This window comes from Megascapheus bottae, chromosome 5, assembly GCF_031878675.1.
Source record: "Megascapheus bottae isolate mThoBot1 chromosome 5, mThoBot2.hap1, whole genome shotgun sequence".
Classification (NCBI taxonomy): domain Eukaryota; kingdom Metazoa; phylum Chordata; class Mammalia; order Rodentia; family Geomyidae; genus Megascapheus; species Megascapheus bottae.
This window is the reverse complement of record NC_143513.1, coordinates 82,194,264-82,218,591: the sequence shown is the minus strand read 5'-3', so window position 1 is coordinate 82,218,591 and position 24,328 is coordinate 82,194,264. Positions and strand designations below refer to the sequence as shown.

Genomic DNA, 24,328 nt, shown 5'->3' with positions numbered 1-24,328 from the left:
AGGCCCCCAGGACGGACCACCACCCCTTGGCTTGTCTGAGCCTGTTCTGTGGATGGGAACAGGCAGGGAGCCTGAAGGAACCGCAGTCAGGCCACCTCCCCTCTGTCCTCTGGGCGTCCCCGCTGCCCCACCTTCACCAAAGAACAACATCCATCCACAGCAAAGGGAACAAAAGAAGGCGTGCGTTACAACTTTCACAATGACGGGTTTATGAGCAGAAACGAAGCACCCATTTCTGTTCCTTCTCTAGGTTCTCTTGGGGGCTGACTTTATGTTTTCTACGTAGGATAAGTACTCTGCGATGATAATCTCCTCGTCCTCCAGCGTGGAGTCCAGGTAGTCCTCCTCGTGTTCGGGGATGTCCTCCAGGATCTCGTTGACGGCCTCCGTCTCCATGTCTTCATCTGTGGAGGCGCTTGAGGTTCCTGCAGGGGTACGGGGCGGGGGGGCGGGGAGGGGGCGCCTGAGGACAGCGGCCCTGGCTGGCTGCAGCGCCCGGCCTGTGCCAGGGACTCCCCGGCCACCGCTCACAGGACGCCCTCCGGGAGGTCAGCCTACCTGCAGAGTCCGAAGGGGACGTGGAGGGCGTGGACGAGGAGTCCTCCCCGGGGAACTGCAGGTCAGGAGGAAGGCTCCCTCCGTGGTGCGCCAGGGTCTGAGCTGCCAGCTGCACGTTGCCTCCAAAAACCCGCAGCGCAGCTTCGGCCACAACTGTGTCAAAACCCATGTACACCAGCTGCGGAGGACACGGGCGACAGAGTCATGGACAACACAGGGGACACGGGGGCGCCCAGCGCGCCCTTCCTGCATGGCACTCTCTGGCCAGCGGGTCTGAAGCCCACAAGAAGGGGTCATGGATGACTTGGGTTCCTAGATCCCAGACAGTCACCCAGGCCAGGCCACAGTGGGGCCACAGCAGAGTGCCAGGCAGCAGAGTGCCAGTCACACCCCATCACAAGCACTGCGAAGTAAGCGGCCAGGACGCTCAAGGCACGGGAAGGCGCGGAGCTGGCACTCGGGACCCGGGTTGGGTGGGACCGTGGTCTTTCAGGGGGCGGGGGGGGGGGCACACGGCTGAAGCGTCAGGTGACCTGCTCCTGCCAGAGCCCCCTTTCAGCTCCTGGCCCCCAGGGCAGGCTATCTGGAGATGGAGACACAGTGCCGCCCACCGATGGCTGCCCACCCAGGAACGCTCTCAAAGCTGGGCACTCACCTGGTCGATGCTCTCCTGCGCAGGGCTTCCTTGGTGGCTGTTGGAGTCAGGGTCTGAACCGTGCAGCCACCACAGGTGAGGATTGCTGAGGAGGAACTGTAAGCACAGAGGACTTTCATCACCAGTGAAACACAGAGCCCACACCTAACACGCGTGGAGCACAGCCCCAGCGCCCACGGACGCGGGACAAACAGGCCAGGGACACTAAGCTCAGGGAGCAGGGAAAGAGGTCCCACCTGAGGCTGAGCAGGGAGACCCACCAAAGAGCCTGGGACAAGGTGGCATGGGAGAGGAGCAGCCAGGCCTGGCAGAGCTTGCTGCTCACTGAAGGCAAAGAGCTCAGCTCTGGAGGCCAGTGCCACAGACACAGAAGGGGCCCGGGAAGCCCAGAGTCCCCCAGGGATGCCAAGCAAGCAGAGTGGTGGCCAGGCATGGTGGAGTGCACCTGTCAGAACCAGCTACAGCAGGATCAGGAAGACCCCTGTCAGGCCAGGCAAAAGTTAATGAGATCTCATTCCCCAGCCAGCCTGGGATGGTGACGTGTACCCTATAATCCTAGCTAGTGGAAGGCAGACACACGAAGACTGTGGTTCAAGATTTCAAGTAAACACATCAGACCCTATCAGCATAATGGCTGAGAATGTGGCTCACGTGTAGAGCACCTGCCTCAAAAAACCCGAGGAGCCTTCCGAGACATGGGGGGATCAAAGGCCGGTGCAGGCCAAGGCTTCCTGCAGGGGTGAGTGTGACGGCAGGCATTTCCCCCTGCGGGCCCTGCCTGCCAGGCCAGCCTCTTGCTGAGAGAGCAGCTCCTTGTGGAATCAGGTCCTGTGGGATCTAGCTGTGTCTGTCTCCCACTGAGCTTTGGAGTCAGTGGTCTTCCACGCCACGCAGCGCCACGCAGCACAGGACCTGGCCCACCACATCTTCATCGACTTCTCACCCAAGAATGGAAGAGGAGCCGGGCATCTGTGCTCACCACTATAATCATAGCTACTCAGGGGACTGAGAGCTGAGGATCGGGGTTCAAAACCAGCCTGGGCAGGAAAATCTGTAAGACTTCTTTTTTTTGGTCATTCATGGAGTTTGAACACTGGGCCTGGGCGCTGTCCCTGAGCTCTTCAGCTCAAGGCTACCATCCTACCCCTTCAGCCACGATGCCTGTTCTGGTGGTTAACTGGAGATAAGAGTCTCATGGACTTTAGTACCCGGACTGGCTTTGAACCTCGATTCTCCGATCTCAGCCTCCTGAGCAGGTAGGATTACAGGCGTGAGCCACTGCTCCCGGCTGTAAGAGTCTCATCTCCACTTAATTAGCAAAAAGCCAGAGCTTTTTGTAGACTGCCAGCCTTGAGTGAAAAAATTAAAGACTAGCACTCATACCCTATGACCCCGGGAAGGACACCCACGGAGCCTGGAGGTGCACGTTACCTGCAGGGCCTCCTCTAGGTTCCCACTGGCATGGTGCAGGGCCCGCTTGGCCGCATGTGCAGAATAGCCCATTCGTCTCAGGGAGTCGATGCTCTCCAGGCGGCGGCGCTTCTTCTCCTTCTCCTCCTTCCTTATCTGAGCCAGCTCCTTCAGAAGACAGTGAGCCCACTGAGTCAGAGACCAACCCATGGCCACTGCGTTTCCCTGAGCCCTGCAGGGTCCTCCAGGCTGCCACAGGGCCCTGTCCTTTCCCTGCCACCTGCCACCTGTCCTTTCCCACCCATCAGACAGCAAGGGCCACACACAGGCCCTGGAGAAGAACTCTGCTCCAGTGGGGATCCCCAAACCCTAGTGAAGCAGCCACATACTAGAGGATCCTGGGCTGAGTGTGCTGCTGAAACTCCCCCCCCATACTTTAGGTGCACCCCACAGAATGCTTAAGGGGACAAAGGTCACCTCAACCTGCTCCTTGGAAGGGTCTGAGCTGGCTGCAAACAGCTCTGGTCCCTTCCTTCTACCTTACTGGAAACACCCAATATGGGTTTTGTCAATGTCACTAAAAAAAGGAGATTTTAATGCAAATGTGTGCCCACTTGTGCTCGTGTGTGTGCAGATGCGCGCGCGCGGGCACACACGGGCACGGGCGCACACACACACACACACACACAAAGTCAAGTGTGCCAGTGGCTTATACCTATAATCCTAACTACTCAGACGGCTGAGATCTGAGGACTGCAGTTCAAAGCCAGTTCTGACAGCAAAGCCCAGAAAGTCCATGAGACTCTTATCTCTACTAAACTACCAAAAAAGCCAGAAAAGGAACTGTGGCTCAAGTTACAGAGCTCTAGCCCTGAGCAAAAAAGCTCAGGGACAGTGACCAGGCCCTGAGTCCAAGCCGCAGGACTGGAAAAAAAAAAATCTGAGGCTGGGAAGGCAGATCAGTGACAATACATATCTAGCTTGTGCAAGGCCCTAAGTTTGATTCCATAGTGCAGCAATAGAGGTTTGAAAACCTCTATTCAATCCAATCCCATCCCTCAAGGCCAGTGTTCTACCACTTGATCCACAGCTCCACTTCTGGCTTTCTGCAGGCAAAGAAGAGATACGAGTTTCATGGACTCATGAATGCATGCTAGGCAAGCACTCTACCGCTAGGCCAAACTCCCGGCACTAACACCTCTTATGGGCTGTGCTGCTTCGCTCTTTCCTATCCCAGAGAGCTCAGACATTTCTAAAACAATCCTCACACCTCCCAGACGCTCAAAAGCCCGGGCAGTGGACGCGGGGGCCATTACCTCTCTGCGGTTGGAGATGTGAGTGGCTGCGTGATCCACATTCCCGTCGCAGGCCCGGAGGCCAAGCCGGGCTTCCTGGGCGGTAAAACCCAACTGCAACAAGTTGTGAACCTTCGACGGATCTATGTACAGTTCTTTAAAGAGCTGACTTGCCTACAAACAGGGAGAAATTTAAGTCACGTAACAATAGCTAAACATAAAGCTAAAGCCTGAGAGGAACCAGACTCTGCTCTGCATGAATACTGCGTCGGGTTTTAGATGGAAACCTTAAACAATCTATTATCAACCAGTAGGGATCTATTATCAACAATCTATAGACAACTCGTCTACGTACTTTATCTGTAATCAAACACGGTGAACACGCAGGTATCGTGCAAGTGACTGCTGCCCAGGATCCCCTTCTAAGAAAAGTCCGAGTTTGAGCTGTGCCCACAGCAGCACTCCTCTCCCTTACAGAAAGGCCTGGCGAGGTGGTCAAGTCTAGGTCAAGGCCCTCACTACATTTGGGTCCTCTCTTCACGTAGAGGCCTGCCGACTCTCTGGCTCCCTCTGCACACAGCAGAGGCAGCGACAGGAGTGACCCACAATGCCGGAGTGCAGTGCTTCTTTGGCCTGGCCTCTTAAAGTCCCTGCTTTGAAGGTACCCTTATCACAGCCTGTGGCCTGTAGGCTAACGAATGCAAATATGCTCACAGGGTACATCACAGGAGAGACGGCACGGGCGCTTCTCACACGTCACAAAATGTGCTGCCAGACAGCACGCTTCACTTCCGGGATTAGGAAAGGCTGGTGAAAATGGCTAGCTGGACGTTTTCTTACCTTGCTGAGATACTCCCGAGCCTCTTCTCCATTTCCACTGTGATAGTTTCGAATCCCCTGAAGTAGGTAGAGTCTTAAGAACAGCACCTTCTCCTTCCCACAGTTTCCCTGTTACCAGATAAAAAGAGGACGGCGTCTTCTGGCTTGCAATTCCAGGTACAGAGTGTGCAGTCAAATCCCTTTCTCTACAGGGCATCATGTCATGCAGGTGTCCCTGGGGCTGCGGGGCCTGTCTCCAGCCATGCAGGGCACCATGGGACATAGGTCCCTGACGGTCTCTGGGGTGGGGGACTGCCGGGGGTCTATGACTAACAAGCTGTGCTCCTCTGAGTTCAACATACACTGACTCACAAAACATTTAACGCTCTCCAGACCACTCACGCCAACAGCAGTGCAGTCCAGTGTAACAGGGACAAACATCAACTCCAGAGACGTGTGACATGAGACAAAGGACAGTGACATACTTTGATGTGGACCAGCCGCTGGTGATTTTCTCCGTAACAATTTTTAAAGCAGTTCTGGGCCAAGTTTAGCTTTTTCTCGGCATCGTCAAGGCACTCCAGTTGCTCCAGGCGGAAGTAGCACCAGACGATGTCGAGCTGGAGCACGGCGTAGTTATCCACCGTGTCCAGCAGCTCCCGGCAGCACTCACTGCAAGGAGAGGACGCATCACTGGGGGGCCGGCCCCACGGGAAGCCTCGCAGGCTTGCTGGAACGCTTCCCGCCCCAGGAAGGCTGGCTACTGTGAATCACATCACCGGAATCCCTCCAAGGCATAGGAGAAGCAGCCTAACACCCTGACCAGGGCACGAGGGAGCCAAGCTTGAATGCAGTGGTGTTGGTTACCAGGTACAATCAACAGGAGCCAGTCTTCTTTTTCTAGGAAATATTGGTGCCGAGAAGGGCTGGATACTGTTCTGTTTTATTTTGTTTTGTTTTGTCAGTCCTGGGGCTTGAACTCAGAGTCTAAGTACTGAGCTTTGTCAAGGCTAGAGCTCTACCACTTGAGCCACAGCACCACTTGCAGCTTCTTATGTACACGTGGTACTGAGGAGTCAAATTCAGGGCTTCAGGCATGCCAGGCGAGCACTCTACCCCTAGGCCACGCTTCCAGCCCTAAAGAAGTTTTGCATGTATTGTCCTTTAACATCCCTAGTCTTTAATACATATCCCATTTTACACTCATATATGCACATGCACACACACACACACACACGACCAGGTGAAGGGTGCTGTCCCAATCTGCTGCCTACTTGGAGAACTTGAACTTTAAGATGAGGACTCATGTCTGACCTATACTCAGAGAGTTCCTGACCCATTCACCTTTCCCTGACCGAGATGGCTCTGAGGTCCAGGAGAACGCAATGGCAACTTAGCCATACCACTCAACTCCTCTCATTCCTTACCAGTCTGCACAGGTTCTTTCATGATTAGTAAACACCAAGGAGAGAAATGGCCTCATTTCACAAAAATAAAACCAAGGTGTGCTCATTTCAGTGTGACCTAGAATTTTATAGTCAGTAATGAAAACAAAATACAGCAAAGCACAAGGCTCCTATTACTGAGGTATATTATGTTCTATTTCAAGAACTCAATGAATACATGTTATAATTTTGGAACCATGAGGCCTATACTTGAATTTGATCATGTCAATTGGAAAGAAATTCAAGGTTTTAAAAGGGATGATATAAGCTAGGTGCTAGTAGCTCAAGCTTGTAATCCTAGCTACTGATGCTGAGAATGGAGGATCACGGTTCAAAGCTAACACAGACAAACCCAAGGGATTTTCATCTCCAATGAACCACCAAAAAGAAACAAAACAACCCCAAACAAACAGAAGTGGTACTCAAGTGGTACAACACTAGCCTTGAGTAAAAAAGCTAAGGGACAGCACCCAGACCCTGAGTTCAAGCATAAAATATAAACAGATAGCATGGCAAATTGCACTGGTGGCTCCTCCTACCTGTAATACTAAGTACTTGGAAGCTGAACTCTGAGGATCCCAGAAAAAGAACCCCAAACCAGTAAAAAGTGCAGCAGAGGAGGTATGGCTCAGGTAGTAGAAAGAAGGTAGAAAAACAAAATCAAGAAACAAAGCACTTGATGTCCTAGGAGTGGGAGGGGGGCTGTGTGTGTCTGGACGTCTCCCTGAAAACTGGATCCACCAAGTATGAAAATGCTTACCAGAAGTATCTGTCAGCATCCAACAGGCAAGGCAAGGCGATTCCATATTCTTTTCTTTTCAGGAAAGCTCTGCCCTTCTCATGATAACCCATCGCTAACATAAGTGCCTAGGAAAGAACAGATTTTCTCAAAAACAGCACTTTTAAGATATAAAATAAGTTATACTAAGGTATTAATTCCAAAGAAGAGTAAATAAGGCAACAAAAGATCACAACTCGATTTGGAGCAGAAGTTTCAGTTCTATAAGGCTACTATAGATAGACCAGGTAGGTTTACACTCTTAGTGATTTTTTTTTGGGGGGGGGGGTCCATCATGGGGCTTTAATTCTGGGCCTGGGTGCTTGTTGTACTTGAGCTCTTCTGCTCAAGGCTATCGCTATATCACTTGAGCCACAGCACCACTTTCAATTTCCTGGTTCATTTGAGATAAAAGCCTCAGGGACTTTTGTGCTGGGCTGGCTTTGAACCATGATCCTCAGATCTCAGCCCTCTGAGTAGCTGGGATTACATGTGTGAGCCACTGGCGTGAGGTGATCCAGAACTATTTGAAGTTTATTAATTCTTAAAATTTGAATTTTGGGGGCCAAGAGTTTGGCCTAGTGATAGCATGCTTGCCTAGTATGCACCAAGACCTGGGTTTGATTTCTCCGGACCACATACAAAGAAAAGCCGGAAGTGGTGCTGAGGCTCAAATGACAGGGCACTGGCCTTGAGGAAAAAGCCCAAGGACAGTGCTCACACCCTGAGTTCAAGCCCCAGGACTGCCAAAAAAAAAATTCAATTTTTACCTAATTCAGTCTTATAAACATCCTCGAGAAAGATCTAGATATCACATAACCTTAAGCAAAAAAAGTGCTCAGAGACACCAAGTTCAAGCCCCACGAACACCATCACCACCACCACTTAAATTCTAATTAGCTTTAGTGGAAGTGTGGCTCAGGCAGTAGAATGCCAGCCTTGGGCAGCTCAGCAAAAGTGTTAGGTCCTGACATCAAGTCCCCAAACCAGCAGAAAATAAAGGAAAATAAAAATGACTAGCACACTGCCCTTCACATTAAAATTCGGCTGACCCCTAGTCACCAGAGCTCTTTACTGTGCACAGTGCCGAGGCCTGGCTCAGCGATGGTGAACGAGGCACCACCCTCACCAGAAGCCCACATGGGACCAGCGCTTACCTTTCTCTCTGAGGGGGGAATTCGGATTGATCTGCCTGTCTGGTTTGCTATGTCCAAGTATGGCATCGTTTCTGGATCTACCATCTCAGCTGCAACAAAGAACACCATTAATGTGGGCCAAACAGCAACCGCAGTGAGACTCGAGGTCCCCTGAGTGTGGGAGCGAGGAGATTCCCAAAGCCACGTGTACCTCTCTCTGCCAGTATCTCTAGGCCTCTCTTCGTCCTCTGAATTCGTTTCTCTTTGAGTTCAGCCTCATTCTGCTCCTCTTCCTCTGCTTGGAAGTTTTTCCTCACGTCCTCTTCAGATTGTTTTAGTTCGAGGACCATTGCCTTGACGTTGTGAGTCACCCCTTGTTCTTCAAGGCTTTTTCCTGCAAACACCGAAACGGCTGTCTGTCATGAGAGCCCTCTGAGCATGCGTCCATTTCCAGCGCTGAATGGAATTCCGAAGCTTGCATTCATATTTGCGAACACCACAGCTGTCTCTGGTAAGGATGCGCTTAAATTTGGTTGTGGAACTTTCTTCCTGTTAAGCAGCCTTGAATTCAGCCACATGAAACCAACACCAACTAAATCCACCCTTCCTAGTTCTTTTTCCTACCCTAAGACCAACTCAGAGCCGCAGAGTGCTGTGAGAGGCAGTATAGAAGGAAACTGAGGAAATACAATGAGCACACAAGCTTTCCTCCCCTCTCGTAGAAGGAATGCCCCCAACCCAGGGGCAGCAGAGAAGCCACAGTGCAGCCGGGATCCACAGAGGCTCTCCAGCACTCTTGCCCCTTGAAGCTCATGGCCTGAAGAGAAGGAATTCTCTCCTGTTTTCTCACCAATATGTCACTGAAGATGAGGACAGAAACCAATGGGACAGAATGAGGAACAAGAGGAACAAAATCAAAGGCCTGTGCTATGCAAAGATGAAGGTATTTTTAAAAAGTCACAAACCTAATTAAATGGTGCCAAAGACACACATGAACAAAATGAAAAAAGGCACAGTATCATTTAGTTACCACCAATATAGAGGCTTGAACTCAGGGCCTGGGCACTGTCTCTTAGCTTTTTCACTCAACACTGGAGCTCTACCACTTAAGCCATACCTCCACTTCTAGCTCTTTTGCTGATTAACTGGAGACATAGTTGTCTCTCACCATCTCAGTTCACTTATTGTGGCTTCACTATGCCACAGGTTTTTAAGATATATATCTTGTTCTGTATATCATGGAGCTTTTGCTACCTCACAGGATTCTGTGATATATAGGTATAAAATATTTAGGATTTAATTATGTTTGCCTAAAAATTTAAAATATAAAAAATGTTAGTTCGAATGTATTGAATATACAGTATGCATTTCAGAAGCAGACGAATGCTGTACTGTAGACAATGGAAATGCACTATGCGATTCCCCTTGTGCAGGTTTGCAGAGGTGAGACTGCAGGTGGCACACTACTGGCTGACGGAACGGAAGCCACCAACCACGCACTGCGCTCTGAATCCTGGGCGCTGATTGGCTCAGGGACCACAGCAGCAGTCTGCTGGCTCTCAGCACTTGGCCCATACCTTCAGCATCTCTCCTTGTCCACTGCACATCGACATCTGATCGCTGCATGCTGTGTTGCTCTGCAATGTTGTGTTTCTGTGAAATTTCTGTACAAGTTTGAATTTATTTCAATCCCTACCAAGTCACCCCTATGTTCTGTGCCTTCTAAGGCTTCTGGCAAAGAACCCAAGTGCCAAGCAAGATGCTTACCATCAAAAGGTGGAACTTCTCGACATGTTAAAGGAAGGCAAAAGCTATGCGGCTCTAGGCTACATAAAGGAAGATGAGAAGAATATTAGGTTGATAACAACGATGACTTTAACAAGAGCGCGCAGAGAGCGGCTACTTCCGCCATAAGGCCCTTGTGAGGATGGAGGCTGCACTGGCCTGTGGAGAAAGGACTGCAGGAAGACTCTCTCGCACCACCCAGAGGAAGGTCAAGAAACGGGTAGTTCTGTGGAAAGCGTGGATGATCACGATGGTGACAAGGGTGGCAACGCAGAAGTGGAGAAGCAGGGCAGGGAAGGCTTCTCCTACCAGGCCACTCCACTCAGTGCCGGCAAAGGCTGGTTTGACAAAGATGCTTTGGACTCGAGCATTTCTCTGTATGGAGAAGCTGCCTCTGCAGATAAAACTGGAGCCAAGATATATGTGAATGACATGTTCAAATCCATCACCAAGGAAGGGGGCTATAAGCCTGAACAAGTTTTTAACATGGACGAGAGGCAGTCAGCAAAAGAAGAGGAGGATGAGGAGTAAGATGAATTATTATGGGTTGGAGAAGAGGAGGAGGTTGGCCTAAAATCTGATATCTCGCAACCGTGGTCAAAATGGACAAAGAATTTCAGTGAGTGAATATGGGACCCCAGATGACTCATTCATGTGGCATGTCAGTTCATAAAAACCTCCTCACTCAGAAGAAAAACCAGAACCAACAACCCCTAACTATTTTCATCATTCAGATGAAGAGATCATTTCCACCTAGCCTTTAGTGGAAATAGAACTTACCACCTAGGGTGAAGATACTGCACCGGCTGATGCAGCCCTGAGGAAGCAGAGCCTTGGATAGAGCTGTAATGCTTGGCAGTGCATTCATCTCATCATCATTACCTTCAGCACCATCAGTACTGCACGGCTACTAATTCACAAACGTCATCATTCAAGTTATATATACTTGACTGCTGGGTACCCACACAGAATCTTCTATGTTGTTAAAATTACGCAGGTTTAGGAGTGTAGAAAATATTCAAGAACGTATGAAGTGTTTATAAGAGTGTGGGAAAGCTTTATAGGAGAATGGGAGGGTTTACAAAGCCTTAAATATATATGTAACAAATAAATACAATGCTGCTGCTTCATAGATTTCACCTGTTGTGGGACGTCACTCTAGTGAGTGAGGGCTCACTGAGTCCCTCAGATTTGTTTGCCCAGGATGGCTTCAAATCATGGTCCTCAGATCGCACCTTCCTGAGTTGCTAGGACTTCAGGCATGAGCCTTCAGTTCCTGGCCTGAACGTCTTGATCTGATTAATAGTATGGAATTTTATAGTTTCAGCACCCCATTAAAGCCCTCACAGAACTTAACGTCATCTTGGTCTAGACACACTCAAAAACTGGATTTCTAGGAATCTTAGATTGGAAAGACCTACTTTGAAACCAACCTAGGCAAAAGTGTAAAACTCTTTGTTTTAATGCTGGTCCTGGGGCTTTAATTCAAGGCCTATATGCCGTTTCTGGGTTTTTTGGTTCAAGGCTAGTATTCTACCACATGAGCATACCAGCTTTTTCTGAGTAGTTTGTTGGTGTCCCATGGCCTTTCTTGCCCAAGCTGGTTTTAAATCGCAATCCTCAGATCTCAGCTTCCTGAGTAGCTAGGATTACAAGTGTGAATCACCAATAAAACTGGCATGGAAGCTGAGAATATAGCTTAGTGGTAGAGTGCTTGTCTAACATGCACAAGCCCATACACAGAAAAGGCCAGAAATGGCACCGTGGCTTAATTGGCAAAAAGCCTTGAGCAAATGCAGCTCAAGGACAATGACTAGGCCCTGAGTTCAAGCCCCAAGACTGGCAAAACAAAACAAAACAAAACAAAAAAAACCCCTGAAAACCAAAATCCAAAACCTGGCATGACAGTACATATCTGTATCCCAGCTAGAAAGAAAGTAAAAATACAAGGTCACAGTCGATGGCAGCTCGGTCAAAAGGGAGCCCCAATTTGAAAAATAACAGCAAAAAGGGCTAGCTAGCACAGAACCCCCAAGTCCAAACCCAGCACTAAACAAAACCAAAGCCCCCCAAAAAACCTTCCCCCCCCCCATAAAAGCAGGAGCCACCAAGCTGCTGGTATGCTAGCTGGGTTCCCTGGGGTTCTTGATAAGTGAGGTTGGGCTTGGAGGGCTTCAGCACTGCCCCCTCTGCTGAAGCCTGCAGTAAAGGCGTTGCGTGCCAAAGGCAAAGCCACAGCATGCCAGCTGCAGTGGCTGTCAGCTAGGCAATTAGCAAGAAAAATGGAAAGGCCTTATTTTTGGATTAGACTGTTGTGCATTCTTTGCTATATCTTACCTAGCTGGAGCTGTTTCTTATTTATGACAATCTTGATATAATTTTCTTGAAATCCAAAGGCTTCAGCTATTCTGAAAAATAAGGAAGACGGTAGAAAAACCAGGTATTTATTATCTATTAAAAAAGATCTTAGTTGCTGGGTATCAGTGGCACATAACATTACACCCTGTAATGCTACTTAGGACGCTGAGATCTAAGGATTGTAGTTCAAATCAGAAAAGTCCCCCTGAGACGCTTATCTCTCATTATCCACTCAAAACACTGGAAATGGAGCTGTGGCTCAAAATGGTAGAGCAATAATGTTGAGCAAAAGAGCTCAAGGACAATGTCCAGGCCCTGAGTTCAAGGCCCCAGGACCAACAACAACATTTTTAATCATGCTTGCCATTTTTTCTTTTTGTGGGTCATGGGGCTCGAACTCGGCCTGGGCACTGTCCCTAAGCTCTTCAGCTCAAGGCTACCATCCTACCCCTTGAGTCAGAGTCTCGGGTCCTTTTGTGCCAGGGCTGGCTTTGAACTCTGATTCTCAGATCTCAGCCTCCTGAGTAGCTGGGATTATAGGTGTGAGCCACCTCACCAGCTCATGCTTGCCGTTTTGTATCTTTTCTTCAAACCAAGCAAGCTCACTTGGGGATACTAGAAATAGGAGGAGGCAAGTTCTTCCTTAGACTGTTCCCCTACTTGCTTCCTTATGAACTGGGAACTACTGTGTTGTCTATACATTTCATTGGGGGGTCAAAACAACTGGCTGAATTCTGTTTGTCATCTTCTCCCTTCCAGGGTGGGTCTTTTTGGAGAAGCAGGGATCAAAGGTCATCCATACCACTGTCTACTCTAGACTGAAGGACACTTCTTTAATCCACCCCTCAATAGCCTGGCCAAAGGTGACAATGAGTCAGTGAGAGAAAGCCTTAGGCTAGCTTTGCAGGTGCTCAAAACACCAAGCGAAACAACTTGCCATATCTCAGGATGTGATGTTTACAGATGAGACAGCCTGAAATCACCTTATACATGCGGTTAAAGGTCACAAAGAGCTATCAACGCACTGAAAACTCATGATGTGACAGGCACTGGTAGCTCTAGAATACTACCTACTCAGGAGGCAGAGAGGCAAGGATCAAAGTTTGAAGCCAGTCTAGACAGACCAATCTAGGATACTCACATCCAATTAACCACCAAAAAGTCAGAACTGGTGGTATGGCACAATTGGTAGAGCACCAACTGTGCGTAAAGAGTCAAGTAAAGTGCATGGCCTCAAGTTCAGGTCCCAGTACCAGCACCAAACACCACCACCACCAACAAAACCCTCACAATCTGGCGAACCAGACTCTTGCCCATGTCTGTCCCTCATCCACTCCTTTCTAGGTGGACTGAGAACCTGCAGTTCCCAGCTCCACCTGAAGCTGCCCAGCACACAGAAAAGAGCGAGCAGTTCTCCAGTGCTCTGGGCCTCTCCCAGGTCAGTGGGAGTTCCATAAGCCCTCCCCGCCCAGCCTTAGCTTCCTCTGCTACAAAGTGAGGCCCCATCCTGCCTCGCCTACAGGGCGGCCCGAAGGATCAAATGGAGCCGTGTGAGGAGCAGCACGGCACCTGGACAGCGTCGAATACTTACTTAGATCTCAGGTCTCTGCCAGTGACCTGCAGTCGAGTTTCCAGCAAGCTTTTCCTATCCTATTTAAAGAGAAGAAACAAAAGTACATGTTACTTGGCACTCTCACTGGATGAAATCAGAAAACCTGACATCTGAGGTTTATATATAAACCTCGTCCCTGATCCAGGACTAAGATGCTGGCAGCCCGGGAAAGCCAAGGGAGCTGACCCACTGACCTGGATGTCCTCCGGGAGCTGCCAATAAGCCCCAGTCACAGGGCTAGCCAACCTCATAACCAAATAGACTGTACCATGTGGCCTCTGATTCCCCATGATTTGAGGTTTACCAGTATTTCATTATTCATTGCTAAGTAGTTTTCTATTATATGAGAACACCACTCATTTGTCCATTATTTTACTGCGGGGTGTTTGGCTATTTCCTCCAGGTTTGCCTGTGTGAGCAGCCTCACTATGACTATGAACAGTCCCTCACATTTTACACACACATACACACACATACTCTCCCACTTCTGGGAATGCTCACGCCGGCCAGTTGTAAGGCATCTGTGAGTGGCCTGGACACAGTAGCATTACTGAGGATGTGGCCACACCCCGCTGACCTGGGTCCTGCCCGAGCACTCAGCAGAGCAGGAAAACGGTACACTAGTTTGAGAATGTTCTCTAAAAAGCATGGTGGCCATTTTGACTCCCCAGTAACTCTAATCACTAAATTCAAAAGCTGTGAACAGCTGAAAGGAATAAACCTTGGGAGTAGGCTGCTTTAAGACTCCAGAACCACAACAGTCAATGGAAAGTAACCTGAAGAAATTTCAACTTCAGCTGGGAGCATGGCTTAGCGTGGATGAAGCCCTGGGTTCAATTCCCCAGAACCACATACACAGAAAAAGCCAGAAGTGGTGTTGCGGTTCAAGTGGCAGAGTGCTAACCTTGAATAAAAAATGTCCAAGGACAGTGCCCGGGCCCTGAGTTCAAGCCCCTGGACTGGGAAAAAAAAGAAAGAAAAGAAATCTGAACTTAAGACTGAACAAAAACAAGTTATATGATCACATCACCGAGTACTGGTTCCAGTGTTCATTTGGGAATTACTCACTTTTCGTAGTCTTGCAGGTAAAAACACCTCAATTGTTGCAATTCCTGTTGCTTTATAATTTTCATTTCCTGTTCCACGCTCAATTGCTTTGCAACGTATTTCCTCTATTATCGTCTCGACTTCATTTTCACAGCAGTCTAGCTTGTCAGAATATTTCTTGGCAAGGTCCTGTGAAGAAGCAGCAACAAGGGAAGCTCAAATGCAGTGCCAATGTGAGACAAGCACGGGAAAGCCAGGCACGGCCAGGGGCTCTGGGGCAGTAACTATGACGAGTGTAGTATTGCCAGGGCCAGCCGGCAGCAAACCAGGGTTTGCAGATTGGGGTTCCTGAAATAGGGGGCAAGGACTAGGAAAAAAAAAAAGAGACAGACACACCGGGTCCGGGATGTCTGCAGTCCAGGTAAAGACTGCCGCATTTATTTTCCACTCCAGCTTCTTCCCTCCTTGAGACCCAGGGAACTTCCAGGTGTTACATTCATATGGTAAATCTCAGGTCATTTAAACAGAATAAGGCCAGAAAACAATAAGACAATAAAGCCATTGTCTGATGCAAATCAAGGTACAGTTTGATTCCACTCTGGCTCCCAACATAGTATGGGCATAGAGAAATTCAGTCATGCTCTTACACAAGATAACCCAGGAAAAGAGAACCATTTACAAACAGACACTAAAATAGACTCATCAGAAAAAGTGAAAATAATTGGAACTATCCAAGGGACAAGAAGAGGAGTCTATGATTTTTGCGATCACAAAATTATTATCCATTTTTGTGCTGGTACTGGGGCTCAAACTTAAGACCACTATTTGGACTTTTCAACTTATGGCTGGCACATATTTCCATTTGTAGCTTTTTGCTGATTATAGATAAGTTTCCAGATCTATCTGCCTAGGCCAGCTCCTAATCTGATCTTTAGATTTCAGCTTTCTAAGTAGCTGGGATTATAGGCATGAGCTACCAGTGCAAAGCAGAAGAGATTATTGTAAGTCAGGCACTGGTGGCTCATGCCTGTGATCCTAGCTACTGAGGAGATGGAGCTCTGAGGATCAGCTGATAATATCTATGCAAGTATTTCCAAAGCCTGAAAATCTGAAATCTGAAACCCCTTGAAGCCTCAAGTACTATGGCTATACTCAATCCACATATGCTTATATATATTTCTAGACAACAGCTAAATCTCCCCCCCCTCACTTTCTCTCCCCCCGCCCCTCTCTCTTCTAGTCCTGGGGCTTGAACTCAGGGCCTGGGCACCGTTCCTGAGCTTCTTTTGATCAAGGCTAGCACTCTAGCACTTGAGCCACAGCAAAACTTCTGGCTTTTTTTTTTTGCCAGTCCTGGGCTTGAGCTCAGGGCCTAAGCATTGCCCTCAAGTTTTTCTCAAGGCTAGAACCCTATTGCTTGAGCCTCAGCACCACTTCCAGCTTTTTCTATGTATGTCGTACCAAGGAATTAAATCTGGGTCTTCATACATGCTAGGCAAGCCCTCTATCACTAGGCCAAACTCGGCCCTAACTTCCAGCTTTTTTAGTTTATGTGACACTATGGAATTGAATCAGGGTTTGAACTCAGCTTCTTTAGCTCAAGGCTATCACCTGAGCCACAGTGCCACTTCTGGCTATTTTAGTTATGTGGCATTATGGAATTGAATCCAGGGCTTCATGTCTGTTAGGCAGGCACTCTATCACTAAGCCACATTTTTTTTTTTTTTTTTTTTTTGCCAGTCCTGGGCTTGAGCTCAGGGCCTGAGCACTGTTCTTGGCCATTCTCAAGGCTAGAGCGCTACCACTTGAGCCTCAGCACCACTTCTGGCTTTTTTCTATGTATGTGGTACCGAGGAATTGAACCCGGGTCTTCATGCATGCTAGGCAAGCACTTTAACCACTAGGCCAAACTCCCGGCCCTAAGCCACATTTTCTTAAATGAAATCTCTTAAATTAAAAAAAAAAACCAAACTTTCTAAAGCCGGTGCCAGTGGTTCACACATGTAATCAATCCTAACTACTCAAGACACTGAGATCTGAGGGTTGTAGATCAAAGCCAGCCTGGACACAAAGTCCATGTGATTCTTATCTCCTTAACTGCCAGAAAACTAGCAGTGGTGCTGTGGTTCAAGTGGTAGATCGATAGCCTTGAGTTGAAGAGCTTAGGGACAGGGCCCAGGCCGGAAAGTCAAGCCCCTAACCCAACGGAAAAAAGAAAAAAACAAAACAAAAACAAAACTTTGTAGCCAGGCACTGGTGACTCACTTTTGTAATCCTAGCTACTTAGGAGGCTGAGATCTGAGGATCGTGGCACCAAGCCAGGCAGAAAAGTCTGTGAGACTCTTATCTCCAATTAACCACCACAAAATGGAAGTGGTACTGTGGCTCAAAGTGGTAGAGTATTTGCCTTGAGCTGAAGAGCCCAGGGACAGCACCTAGGCCCAGAGTTCAAGTCCCACGGCCAACAACAACTTTCTGTAATTTTCTAAAAAGCCAATAAATCCCCACTAGGGTGCTTCTGGTTGTTTCTTGTTTCCTCCTGACACTAATTAAACTCAGCTCAGCAGTAATGACACAGAACCGGCATTAGAGCCCACAGGTTGGAGGGTAGGCACCACAGAATGCCTTCCTGCCAGGCAGCAGGAGCCCAGCCCACAGGTTACCACCCTGCCTTGTCTGCTTTGGCTACAAAGTACAAAGTTCATGCCTTCCCTACTTTCAGGTCTTGCTAATTGCTACAATGACTCCCAGGACTCTGGAGCATAGCAGAGTTATTGTTAGTTTACTAGGAAGGATAAAAATGAGCAAATGAATGTCCAGATGGGCACTCCCCACTCTCTCCACTTTTGTGAGGCATATGGAGGCTGACCCAGGCAGGCCTGACCAACCAAATCACTATGATTATTTCAACTCCACCCCCCTCCCCTCTCCCAGAGGCTGGAGGAGGGCACTGAAAGCTGCCAGCTTTGAATGAAGGCAACCTGCCCTGCTCTGAAGCTGTGAATGGACCACTAAGTCTTACTAGCAAAAAGATGCTTCTTTACTCTTACCACTGTGCCAGGAACTACGGGGTGCCGGGTGGGAAAGTCGGGTCTTTTTAAAATACTATATCCAGCTTTTGAGCCAAGAAACCCAGCATACAAGTTCAGAAAGGGAATTGCAAAAGAAAAATGAAACCTGCTGCCAGTGGCCTAAATCACCTCCTGATCTCCGTCACCTTCAAGACAACTTAATGCTCTATTTACAATTTAACGTCCCCGATAAACATTACCTCATGTTCAGGAAATCCAGACCAGGAAGACAAAGAATGTGCTAAGATGTCCTAACAGAGGAGAGTTCTATTAAGAACATACAAATTTTTTTTTTTTTTTTTGCCAGTCCTGGGCTTAAGCTCAGGACCTGAGCACTGTCCTTGGGCTTTCTCAAGGCTAGAGCTCTACCACTTGAGCCACAGCACCATTTCTGGCTTTTTCCTATGTATGTGGTACCGAGGAATCGAACCTGGGTATTCGTGCATGCTAGGCAAGCACTCTACCACTAGGCCAGACTCCCGGCCCAGAACATATAACCTTTCTTTGCTTAGAAAGGCAGGGTGCCAGGAGTCACATCTGTAAATCCTAGCTACTAGGAAGCTAAATCTGAGAATTCTGGTTGATGAAAATCCTTGAGTCTCTTATCTTGAATTAACCACCAAACAAAATCAGTAGTGCAGCTAAGGCTTAAGTAGTAGAACGCTAGCCTTGAGCAGAAAAAAAAGCTCAAGCTCCAGGACACTGCTCAGGCCCTGAGTTCAAGCTCCAGGACCCATGCATGAGCACACACACAAAAGGCAGGGGATTTTCAGTTTTCTGGACAATGATTGCCGAGGAACACAGTGCGGGAAAGTCTGGGGGAGAAGAGCAGCTGTTCCACAGCGCAGACAGCAGGGCCTGAGCAGCCACCAACCCCCAAGCCCACCTGGAAACGTAACCATGTCAGGCCAGCACCAGCGGAGGAATGGTCTGAAGAGAGCAGTGAGCCTCAAAAGTGCCTATGAGAAAGGCTTGGTCCCTGAGTGGCACTACTGGAGGGGAGGCCTTATGCGAAGACACTTAGGTTACTGGGACCTGACCTCAACAGAGACTTGGAGCAACCACTGGCTTCCACCTCAATGGTTTTCTTGCTCAGGACGTGAGCAGCTTGCTCTGCTAGGCCATGCTTGCCGGAGACCCAAAGTCATAGGACCATGCAATCTTGCAATCTTTTTTACATTTTTTTTTCCGGTCCTGGGATTTGAACTATGGGCCCGAGCTCTTCAGCTCAAGGATACCACCCTACCCCTGGGCCTGGGCATTGTTCCTAAGCTCTTCAGCTCTAGGCTACCACCTTACCCCTTGAGCCACAGCACCACTTCCTGTTTTCTAGTGGTTAATTGGAGATAAGAGTCTCAAGGTCTTTAGTGCCGGCTGGCTTTGAACCAATCCTCAGATCTCTATCTCTCCGATCTCCGACTCCTTAATAGCTAGAATTACATGTGTGAGTTACCATGCCGACTGACCACTCAATCTTGACTAGAACTTTAGAAACCATGAACCAAAATAAGCTTTTTCTCTTTTATGGTAAAAAAAAAAAAAAAAAAACAAGTCCAAAAACTGTCAGGGCCGGGAGTTTGGCCTAGTGGTTAACGTGCTTGCCTAGCATGCATGAAGACCCGGGTTCGATTCCTCGATACCACATACATAGAAAAAAGCCGGAAGTGGTGCTGAGGCTCAAGTGGTAGAGCCTTGAGAAAATCCAAGGACAGTGCTCAGGCCCTGAGCTCAAGCCCAGGACTGGCAAAAAAAAAAAAAAAAAACTGTCAGTCAAAGGGTTAGGGGTGGGATTCAGGGCCTCACATGTGGCCCAAAGGAGTTCAATCCCTAGAATGGCTAGAAAGAAAAAAGTAAATACATAGAATGAAGAAAACTCAGTTTGTCATATCTCAATACCAATGTTTTTTGGTGCTACTCAAAGTTAATGGTCATGTCTGACAATTTCTGGTGGCTTCAAAAATTATATCAAGATTTATTTATTATTTTTTGTGGGGGTCCTGGGGCTTGAACCCTGAGCTAAGCCCCACTTTCCATTTTCTAGAAGTTAATTGAAGATAGTCTCAGGTCCTTTTGTGCCCAGGCAGGCTTTGTACCTGGATCCTCAGATCTCAGCCTCCTGAGTAGCTAGGATTACAGGCGTGAGCCACCACGTCCAGCTCAAGGAGATTTATAACAGAGCAAATATTTTATGTCTTCAAAGGAAAATACCTTTAATGCCAAGCCAACTTCTTTATTCTCATCTGTATAGGGAGGTTTCCAAAGTTGAATCCTGTCTTCCCTTAAAAACTGGGTCAGTTTTGCTTGAAGATATTTCTTCTGTGCCATCCTTGAAAGTAAAACTGTGTGTCAATAAAATTTCACATCCCATGCTAAAACATTGTATCACTTACCTAACACATTGATGTCTTTTGTAGAATAAGCAAAATTCCTTTACACACACACACTTTAGGTTTTTGGGTTTGTTTTTTTTGTGTGTCAGACCTGGGGATTCAACTCTGGGCCTGGATGCTGTCCCTGAGTTTTTCAGCTCAAGGCTACTGCTCTACCCCTTGAGCAACAATGTCACTTCCCTGTTTTCTAGTGGTTAGTTGGTGTTAGTTGGCACAAGAGTCTCACGGACTTTAGTGCTGGAGCTGGCTTTGAACTGCAATCCTCAGATCTCAGCTTCCTGAGTAGATAGGATTACAAGTGTGAGCCACATGCCTGGCTCACTTCAAGATTTTAAATATACATAAAATTATTTATTATGCCCAGACCCATAGTTCAAACCCCAGGTCTGCCAGAGAGACAGAGAGAGACAGAGAGACAGAGAGAGAGAGAGAGAGAGAGAGAGAGAGAGAGAGAGAGAGAGAGAGAGAGAGAGAGAGAAACAGAGAGAGAGACAGAGAGACACAGAGACACAGAGAGAGAGACAGAGAGAGAGACAGAGAGAGAGACAGAGAGAGAGACAGAGAGAGAGACAGAGAGAGAAGGATGTATGTAGTGGCTCATGCCTATACTTCTAGATATTCAGGAGGTTGAGATCTAAGGATCAAGGTTCAAAGCCAGCTGGGGCACAAAAGGACCTGAGACTCTAGAAAATAGGAAGTGGGGCTTGGATCGAGGGTAAGGCTGTAGCCTTGAGCTGAAGAACTCAAGGACAGCACCCAGGCCTAGGAATAGGGGGGTAGCCTTGAGCTGAAGAGCTCAGGGACAGCGCCTAGGCTGAGTTCAAGCCCCATGACCCACAAAAAAGAAAAAAAAAAAGAGAGAAATATTTATTATGTATCTGAATATATATGATATAAAGTGTATAATTCAAAAGTGCTAAGAAATATGTATTTTTAAAAGCAAGTTAAAAATCTGTTTCATGTCAGTTTGGGGTGAGAAAGAGGGTAATCAGGATGGGGAGGAAGAGGGGAGGGTAATAGATGCCCAAGGAGGACACTGTATCTCTGGTGACCCACGAAAGAATTCTTGCTTCTCCAGCTTAAACAACTTCTCACAGCAAAGCACAGCAGCTCTTAAGAGCAGCTAGCTTTTCATGCCAGGCCCTGGTGTACATTCCTATAATCTGAGCTACTCAGAAGGCTGATATCTCAAGACTGAGGCTCAAAGCCAAAGCCAGCTCAGGCAAAAAAAAAAAAAAAAAATCCATGGGATTCGTATCTCCAAACAGCCAACAAAAAGCTGGAAGTAGAGGTGTGGCTCAAGTGGTAGAGTGCTGGCTTTAGCTCAAGCCCCAACACCCCCACAGAAAAGAAAAAGGAAAAAAAATCAAGTAATCACACGAGGAGGGGAGAGGATGGGCTGCTCACCGGAGCCCAATTATTTGGAAAGCTGGAAGCAGCCCTCAGAGACCCTACCCAAATCTCCCTCAAATGTGTCGGAACTCCGGGGAGCACCCCTTCCTTGCACAACCTGCAAGGCCTACACTGCATGAGGTTGCATGTTTTATTAAAAAAAAAAAATGAAACCACGATCTTGACATTTACAGAACCAGAGAAGGCCAGAGGACGCGTGCTGGGGAGGAAGGACAGGGGTTTAATACACCCGTTCCCCGAAAACCGCCCTCGGCGTAGGCCAGGACACGGATTCACACAGTGAGGTGACCGTTCCGAACTGAGGGCGGACGCCGGGCGCCTCCCCGCCGGGCGCCAGGGGCTCCCGACCACCCCGACGCCCAGAGCCCGGCCCGCGCCGGCTGGAAAGCCCCGGCCCGGGACGCCCCGGCCAGACGCGCAGCTCCAACCATCCACAACTGCGGCCGTGGCGCGCGCGCGCCGGGGGCGGGGAGCCGGCCGTGGGCCGCAGGGCTCGGGGACAGCGCCCAGGCCGAGCTCAAGCCCCGGGACAGACCGGGGAGGGGGAAAAGAGGAAGAACGGGTCAAAGACACGAGCGAGACAGGGTGGTGAGGGCCGCGGACGCGACCGTCGGGGCGCGCCGGCCACTGGAAAGAAGCCCCGAATGGTGCCGGGCGTCCCCGGGGCCACCTGGAATTACACGGGCACAGTCGTACCCCGCCGGCCCCCGCCATCACGCGCCCGGCCTTCCGTGATGCCCGGCCCGGCCCGGCCCGCCCGGCCCCAGGCCCCGCCTCTCACCTCGCCGCCCGGACAGAAGACGTGTCGGGTCGCGCCTGGGACCAGGTCGTCAGGAGGCGACGCTGCGGAGACCGGGGTCGCGGAGGGGGCCGGGGTCGTCGGGAAGTGTCGTCGGGAAGTGACGCGGAGCCGACCGGGGTCGCAGGCGCCGGTCTACGCCTCTCCACCTGCGCAACAGCCGCCGCAGCGACGCCCCGCCCAGCGCCCGGATGCTGGGGCCGCCGTTTGTTTTCATTCCGGGTAAGGCTGGCTCCGCCCCCGACTCCCCGCCCCCACGCAGGCGGAAGGCGGGGATTGGACGGGACTAGGATGATTGATGTGGGCGGGTGTGCTGAGATGAGCCAATGAGAGGACTTATTTGGGTGGGGCGTAGGGCGGGAAATCTGAGTAAACTGGGCTGGAGGGGTGGGACGAGGGTACCTGGAGGGGTTGGTTGTGTCTTGGGAGGGGAGCGTGGCGATGGAGGGCGTGGCTGGAGACGGGGCGCGGGCGGGGTGATTGTGGGCGGGGCTGGAGGCGTGGCGGGGGCGGGACGGTGGTGGGCGGGGAAGGAGGCGGGGCGCGGGCAGGGCCGGAGGCGGGGCGCGGGCGGGGCGGTGGTGGGCGGGGCTGGAGGCGTGGTGAGGCGTGGCGAAGGTGGGCGGGGCGCGGGCGGGCGGGCCGGAAGGGACCCCGGGAAGGACCCCGCCCTCCACGCGCCGAGCCCGGGCCTCGCGTCGTCGGAGACGGAGGAGACCGGGACACCCTGCCGGAAGATCCGCTCCCCTGAGCGGTGGCGTGGACCCCCCACGCCCGCCCCTGCCCGCACCCCGACCTGACGACGTGGCCCCGGACTCCCACCGGGTCCAGCCCCGGGGACAGTCCCCAGGAGCCATCCCACCCCTCTCCATTGAGAAGGTCGGTGTGTCCTCCCGGACAGGGCCGCTGGGCGGTGATGGGAGGGAGGGGAGAAGAGGAGGGAGACAGAGGGTACTATGCAAAAGGAAGGAAATGAGCTCCTTTCCCGAAGTAGGTAAAGGTAACCCGCTGTGCATCACCTCTGAACCACTTCAGAGGGGCGGGGCCCGCACGCTTGGCAAGCAGGGGTGAGGTGAGGAGGGTGGCAGGGGTGAGGTGAGGAGGATGGCAGGGGTGAGGTGAGGAGGGCGGCAGGGGGGAGGTGAGGAGGGTGGCAGGGGGGAGGTGAGGAGGGTGGCAGGGGGGAGGTGAGGAGGGTGGCAGGGGGAGGTGAGGAGGGCGGCAGGGTGAGGGGAGGAGGGCGGCAGCGGTGAGGTGAGGAGGGCGGCAGGGGTGAGGTGAGGAGGGTGGCAGGGGTGAGGTGAGGAGGGTGGCAGTGGTGAGGTGAGGAGGGTGGCAGGGGGGAGGTGAGGAGAGTGGCAGCGGTGAGGTGAGGAGGACGGCAGGGGTGAGGTGAGGAGGACGGCAGGGGGGAGGTGAGGAGGGTGGCAGGGGGGAGGTGAGGAGGGTGGCAGGGGGGAGGTGAGGATGTTGGCAGGGGTGAGGTGAGGAGGACGGCAGGGGTGAGGTGAGGGGGACGGCAGGGGGGAGGTGAGGGGGACGGCAGGGGTGAGGTGAGGAGGACGGCAGGGGTGAGGTGAAGATGTTGGCAGGGGTGAGGTGAGGAGGGTGGCAGGGGTGAGGTGAGGAGGGTGGCAGGGGGGAGGTGAGGATGTTGGCAGGGGTGAGGTGAGGAGGATGGCAGGGGTGAGGTGAGGAGGAGGGGGGGGGGCTTTGGCCCTTAGCTCGGGGGTGGGAGAGCTTGAACTGGTGGTGCC

The 24,328-nt window shown here is 50.4% G+C and overlaps 2 protein-coding genes across 2 annotated transcripts in view; one reads left to right on the top strand and one right to left on the bottom strand.

Annotated features, from left to right (window-relative positions):
• Positions 1–241: 241 nt before the first annotated feature.
• Nub1 (negative regulator of ubiquitin like proteins 1) lies at positions 242–22,636 on the bottom strand. The gene is made up of 15 exons (XM_090333562.1): positions 22,554–22,636; positions 20,178–20,295; positions 14,920–15,087; positions 13,831–13,889; positions 12,219–12,289; positions 8,308–8,490; positions 8,118–8,206; positions 6,943–7,049; positions 5,223–5,409; positions 4,759–4,866; positions 3,940–4,092; positions 2,645–2,791; positions 1,214–1,309; positions 559–736; positions 242–425 (listed from the first exon to the last, which is right to left on the bottom strand). The coding sequence occupies exons 2-15, from the start codon at positions 20,292–20,294 to the stop codon at positions 247–249; spliced, it is 1,842 nt and encodes a 613-aa protein (XP_090189688.1). The 5' UTR covers position 20,295; positions 22,554–22,636; the 3' UTR covers positions 242–246.
• Positions 22,270–24,328, top strand: part of LOC150063814 (uncharacterized) — a 3,418-nt gene continuing 1,359 nt past the window's right edge. Inside the window, exon 1 of the mRNA XM_090333563.1 lies at positions 22,270–22,793. Within this exon, the coding sequence (XP_090189689.1) occupies positions 22,417–22,793 (377 nt within the window). The 5' untranslated portion in view covers positions 22,270–22,416. The remainder of the gene's footprint in view (positions 22,794–24,328) is intronic.

What these genes read in the sequence shown, in the direction of transcription:
- Nub1 (XM_090333562.1), bottom strand. Translation starts at nt 20,294, where the DNA reads ATGGCACAGAAGAAATATCTTCAAGCAAAACTGACCCAGTTTTTAAGG. An exon ending in TAAGAAACAGCTCCAGCTAG is followed by an intron (nt 8,491 to 12,218) that starts GTAAGATATAGC and finishes CGGTGTTTGCAG; the next exon opens with GAAAAAGCCTTGAAGAACAA. An exon ending in ACATCTCCAACCGCAGAGAG is followed by an intron (nt 2,792 to 3,939) that starts GTAATGGCCCCC and finishes TGTCTTCTGAAG; the next exon opens with GAGCTGGCTCAGATAAGGAA.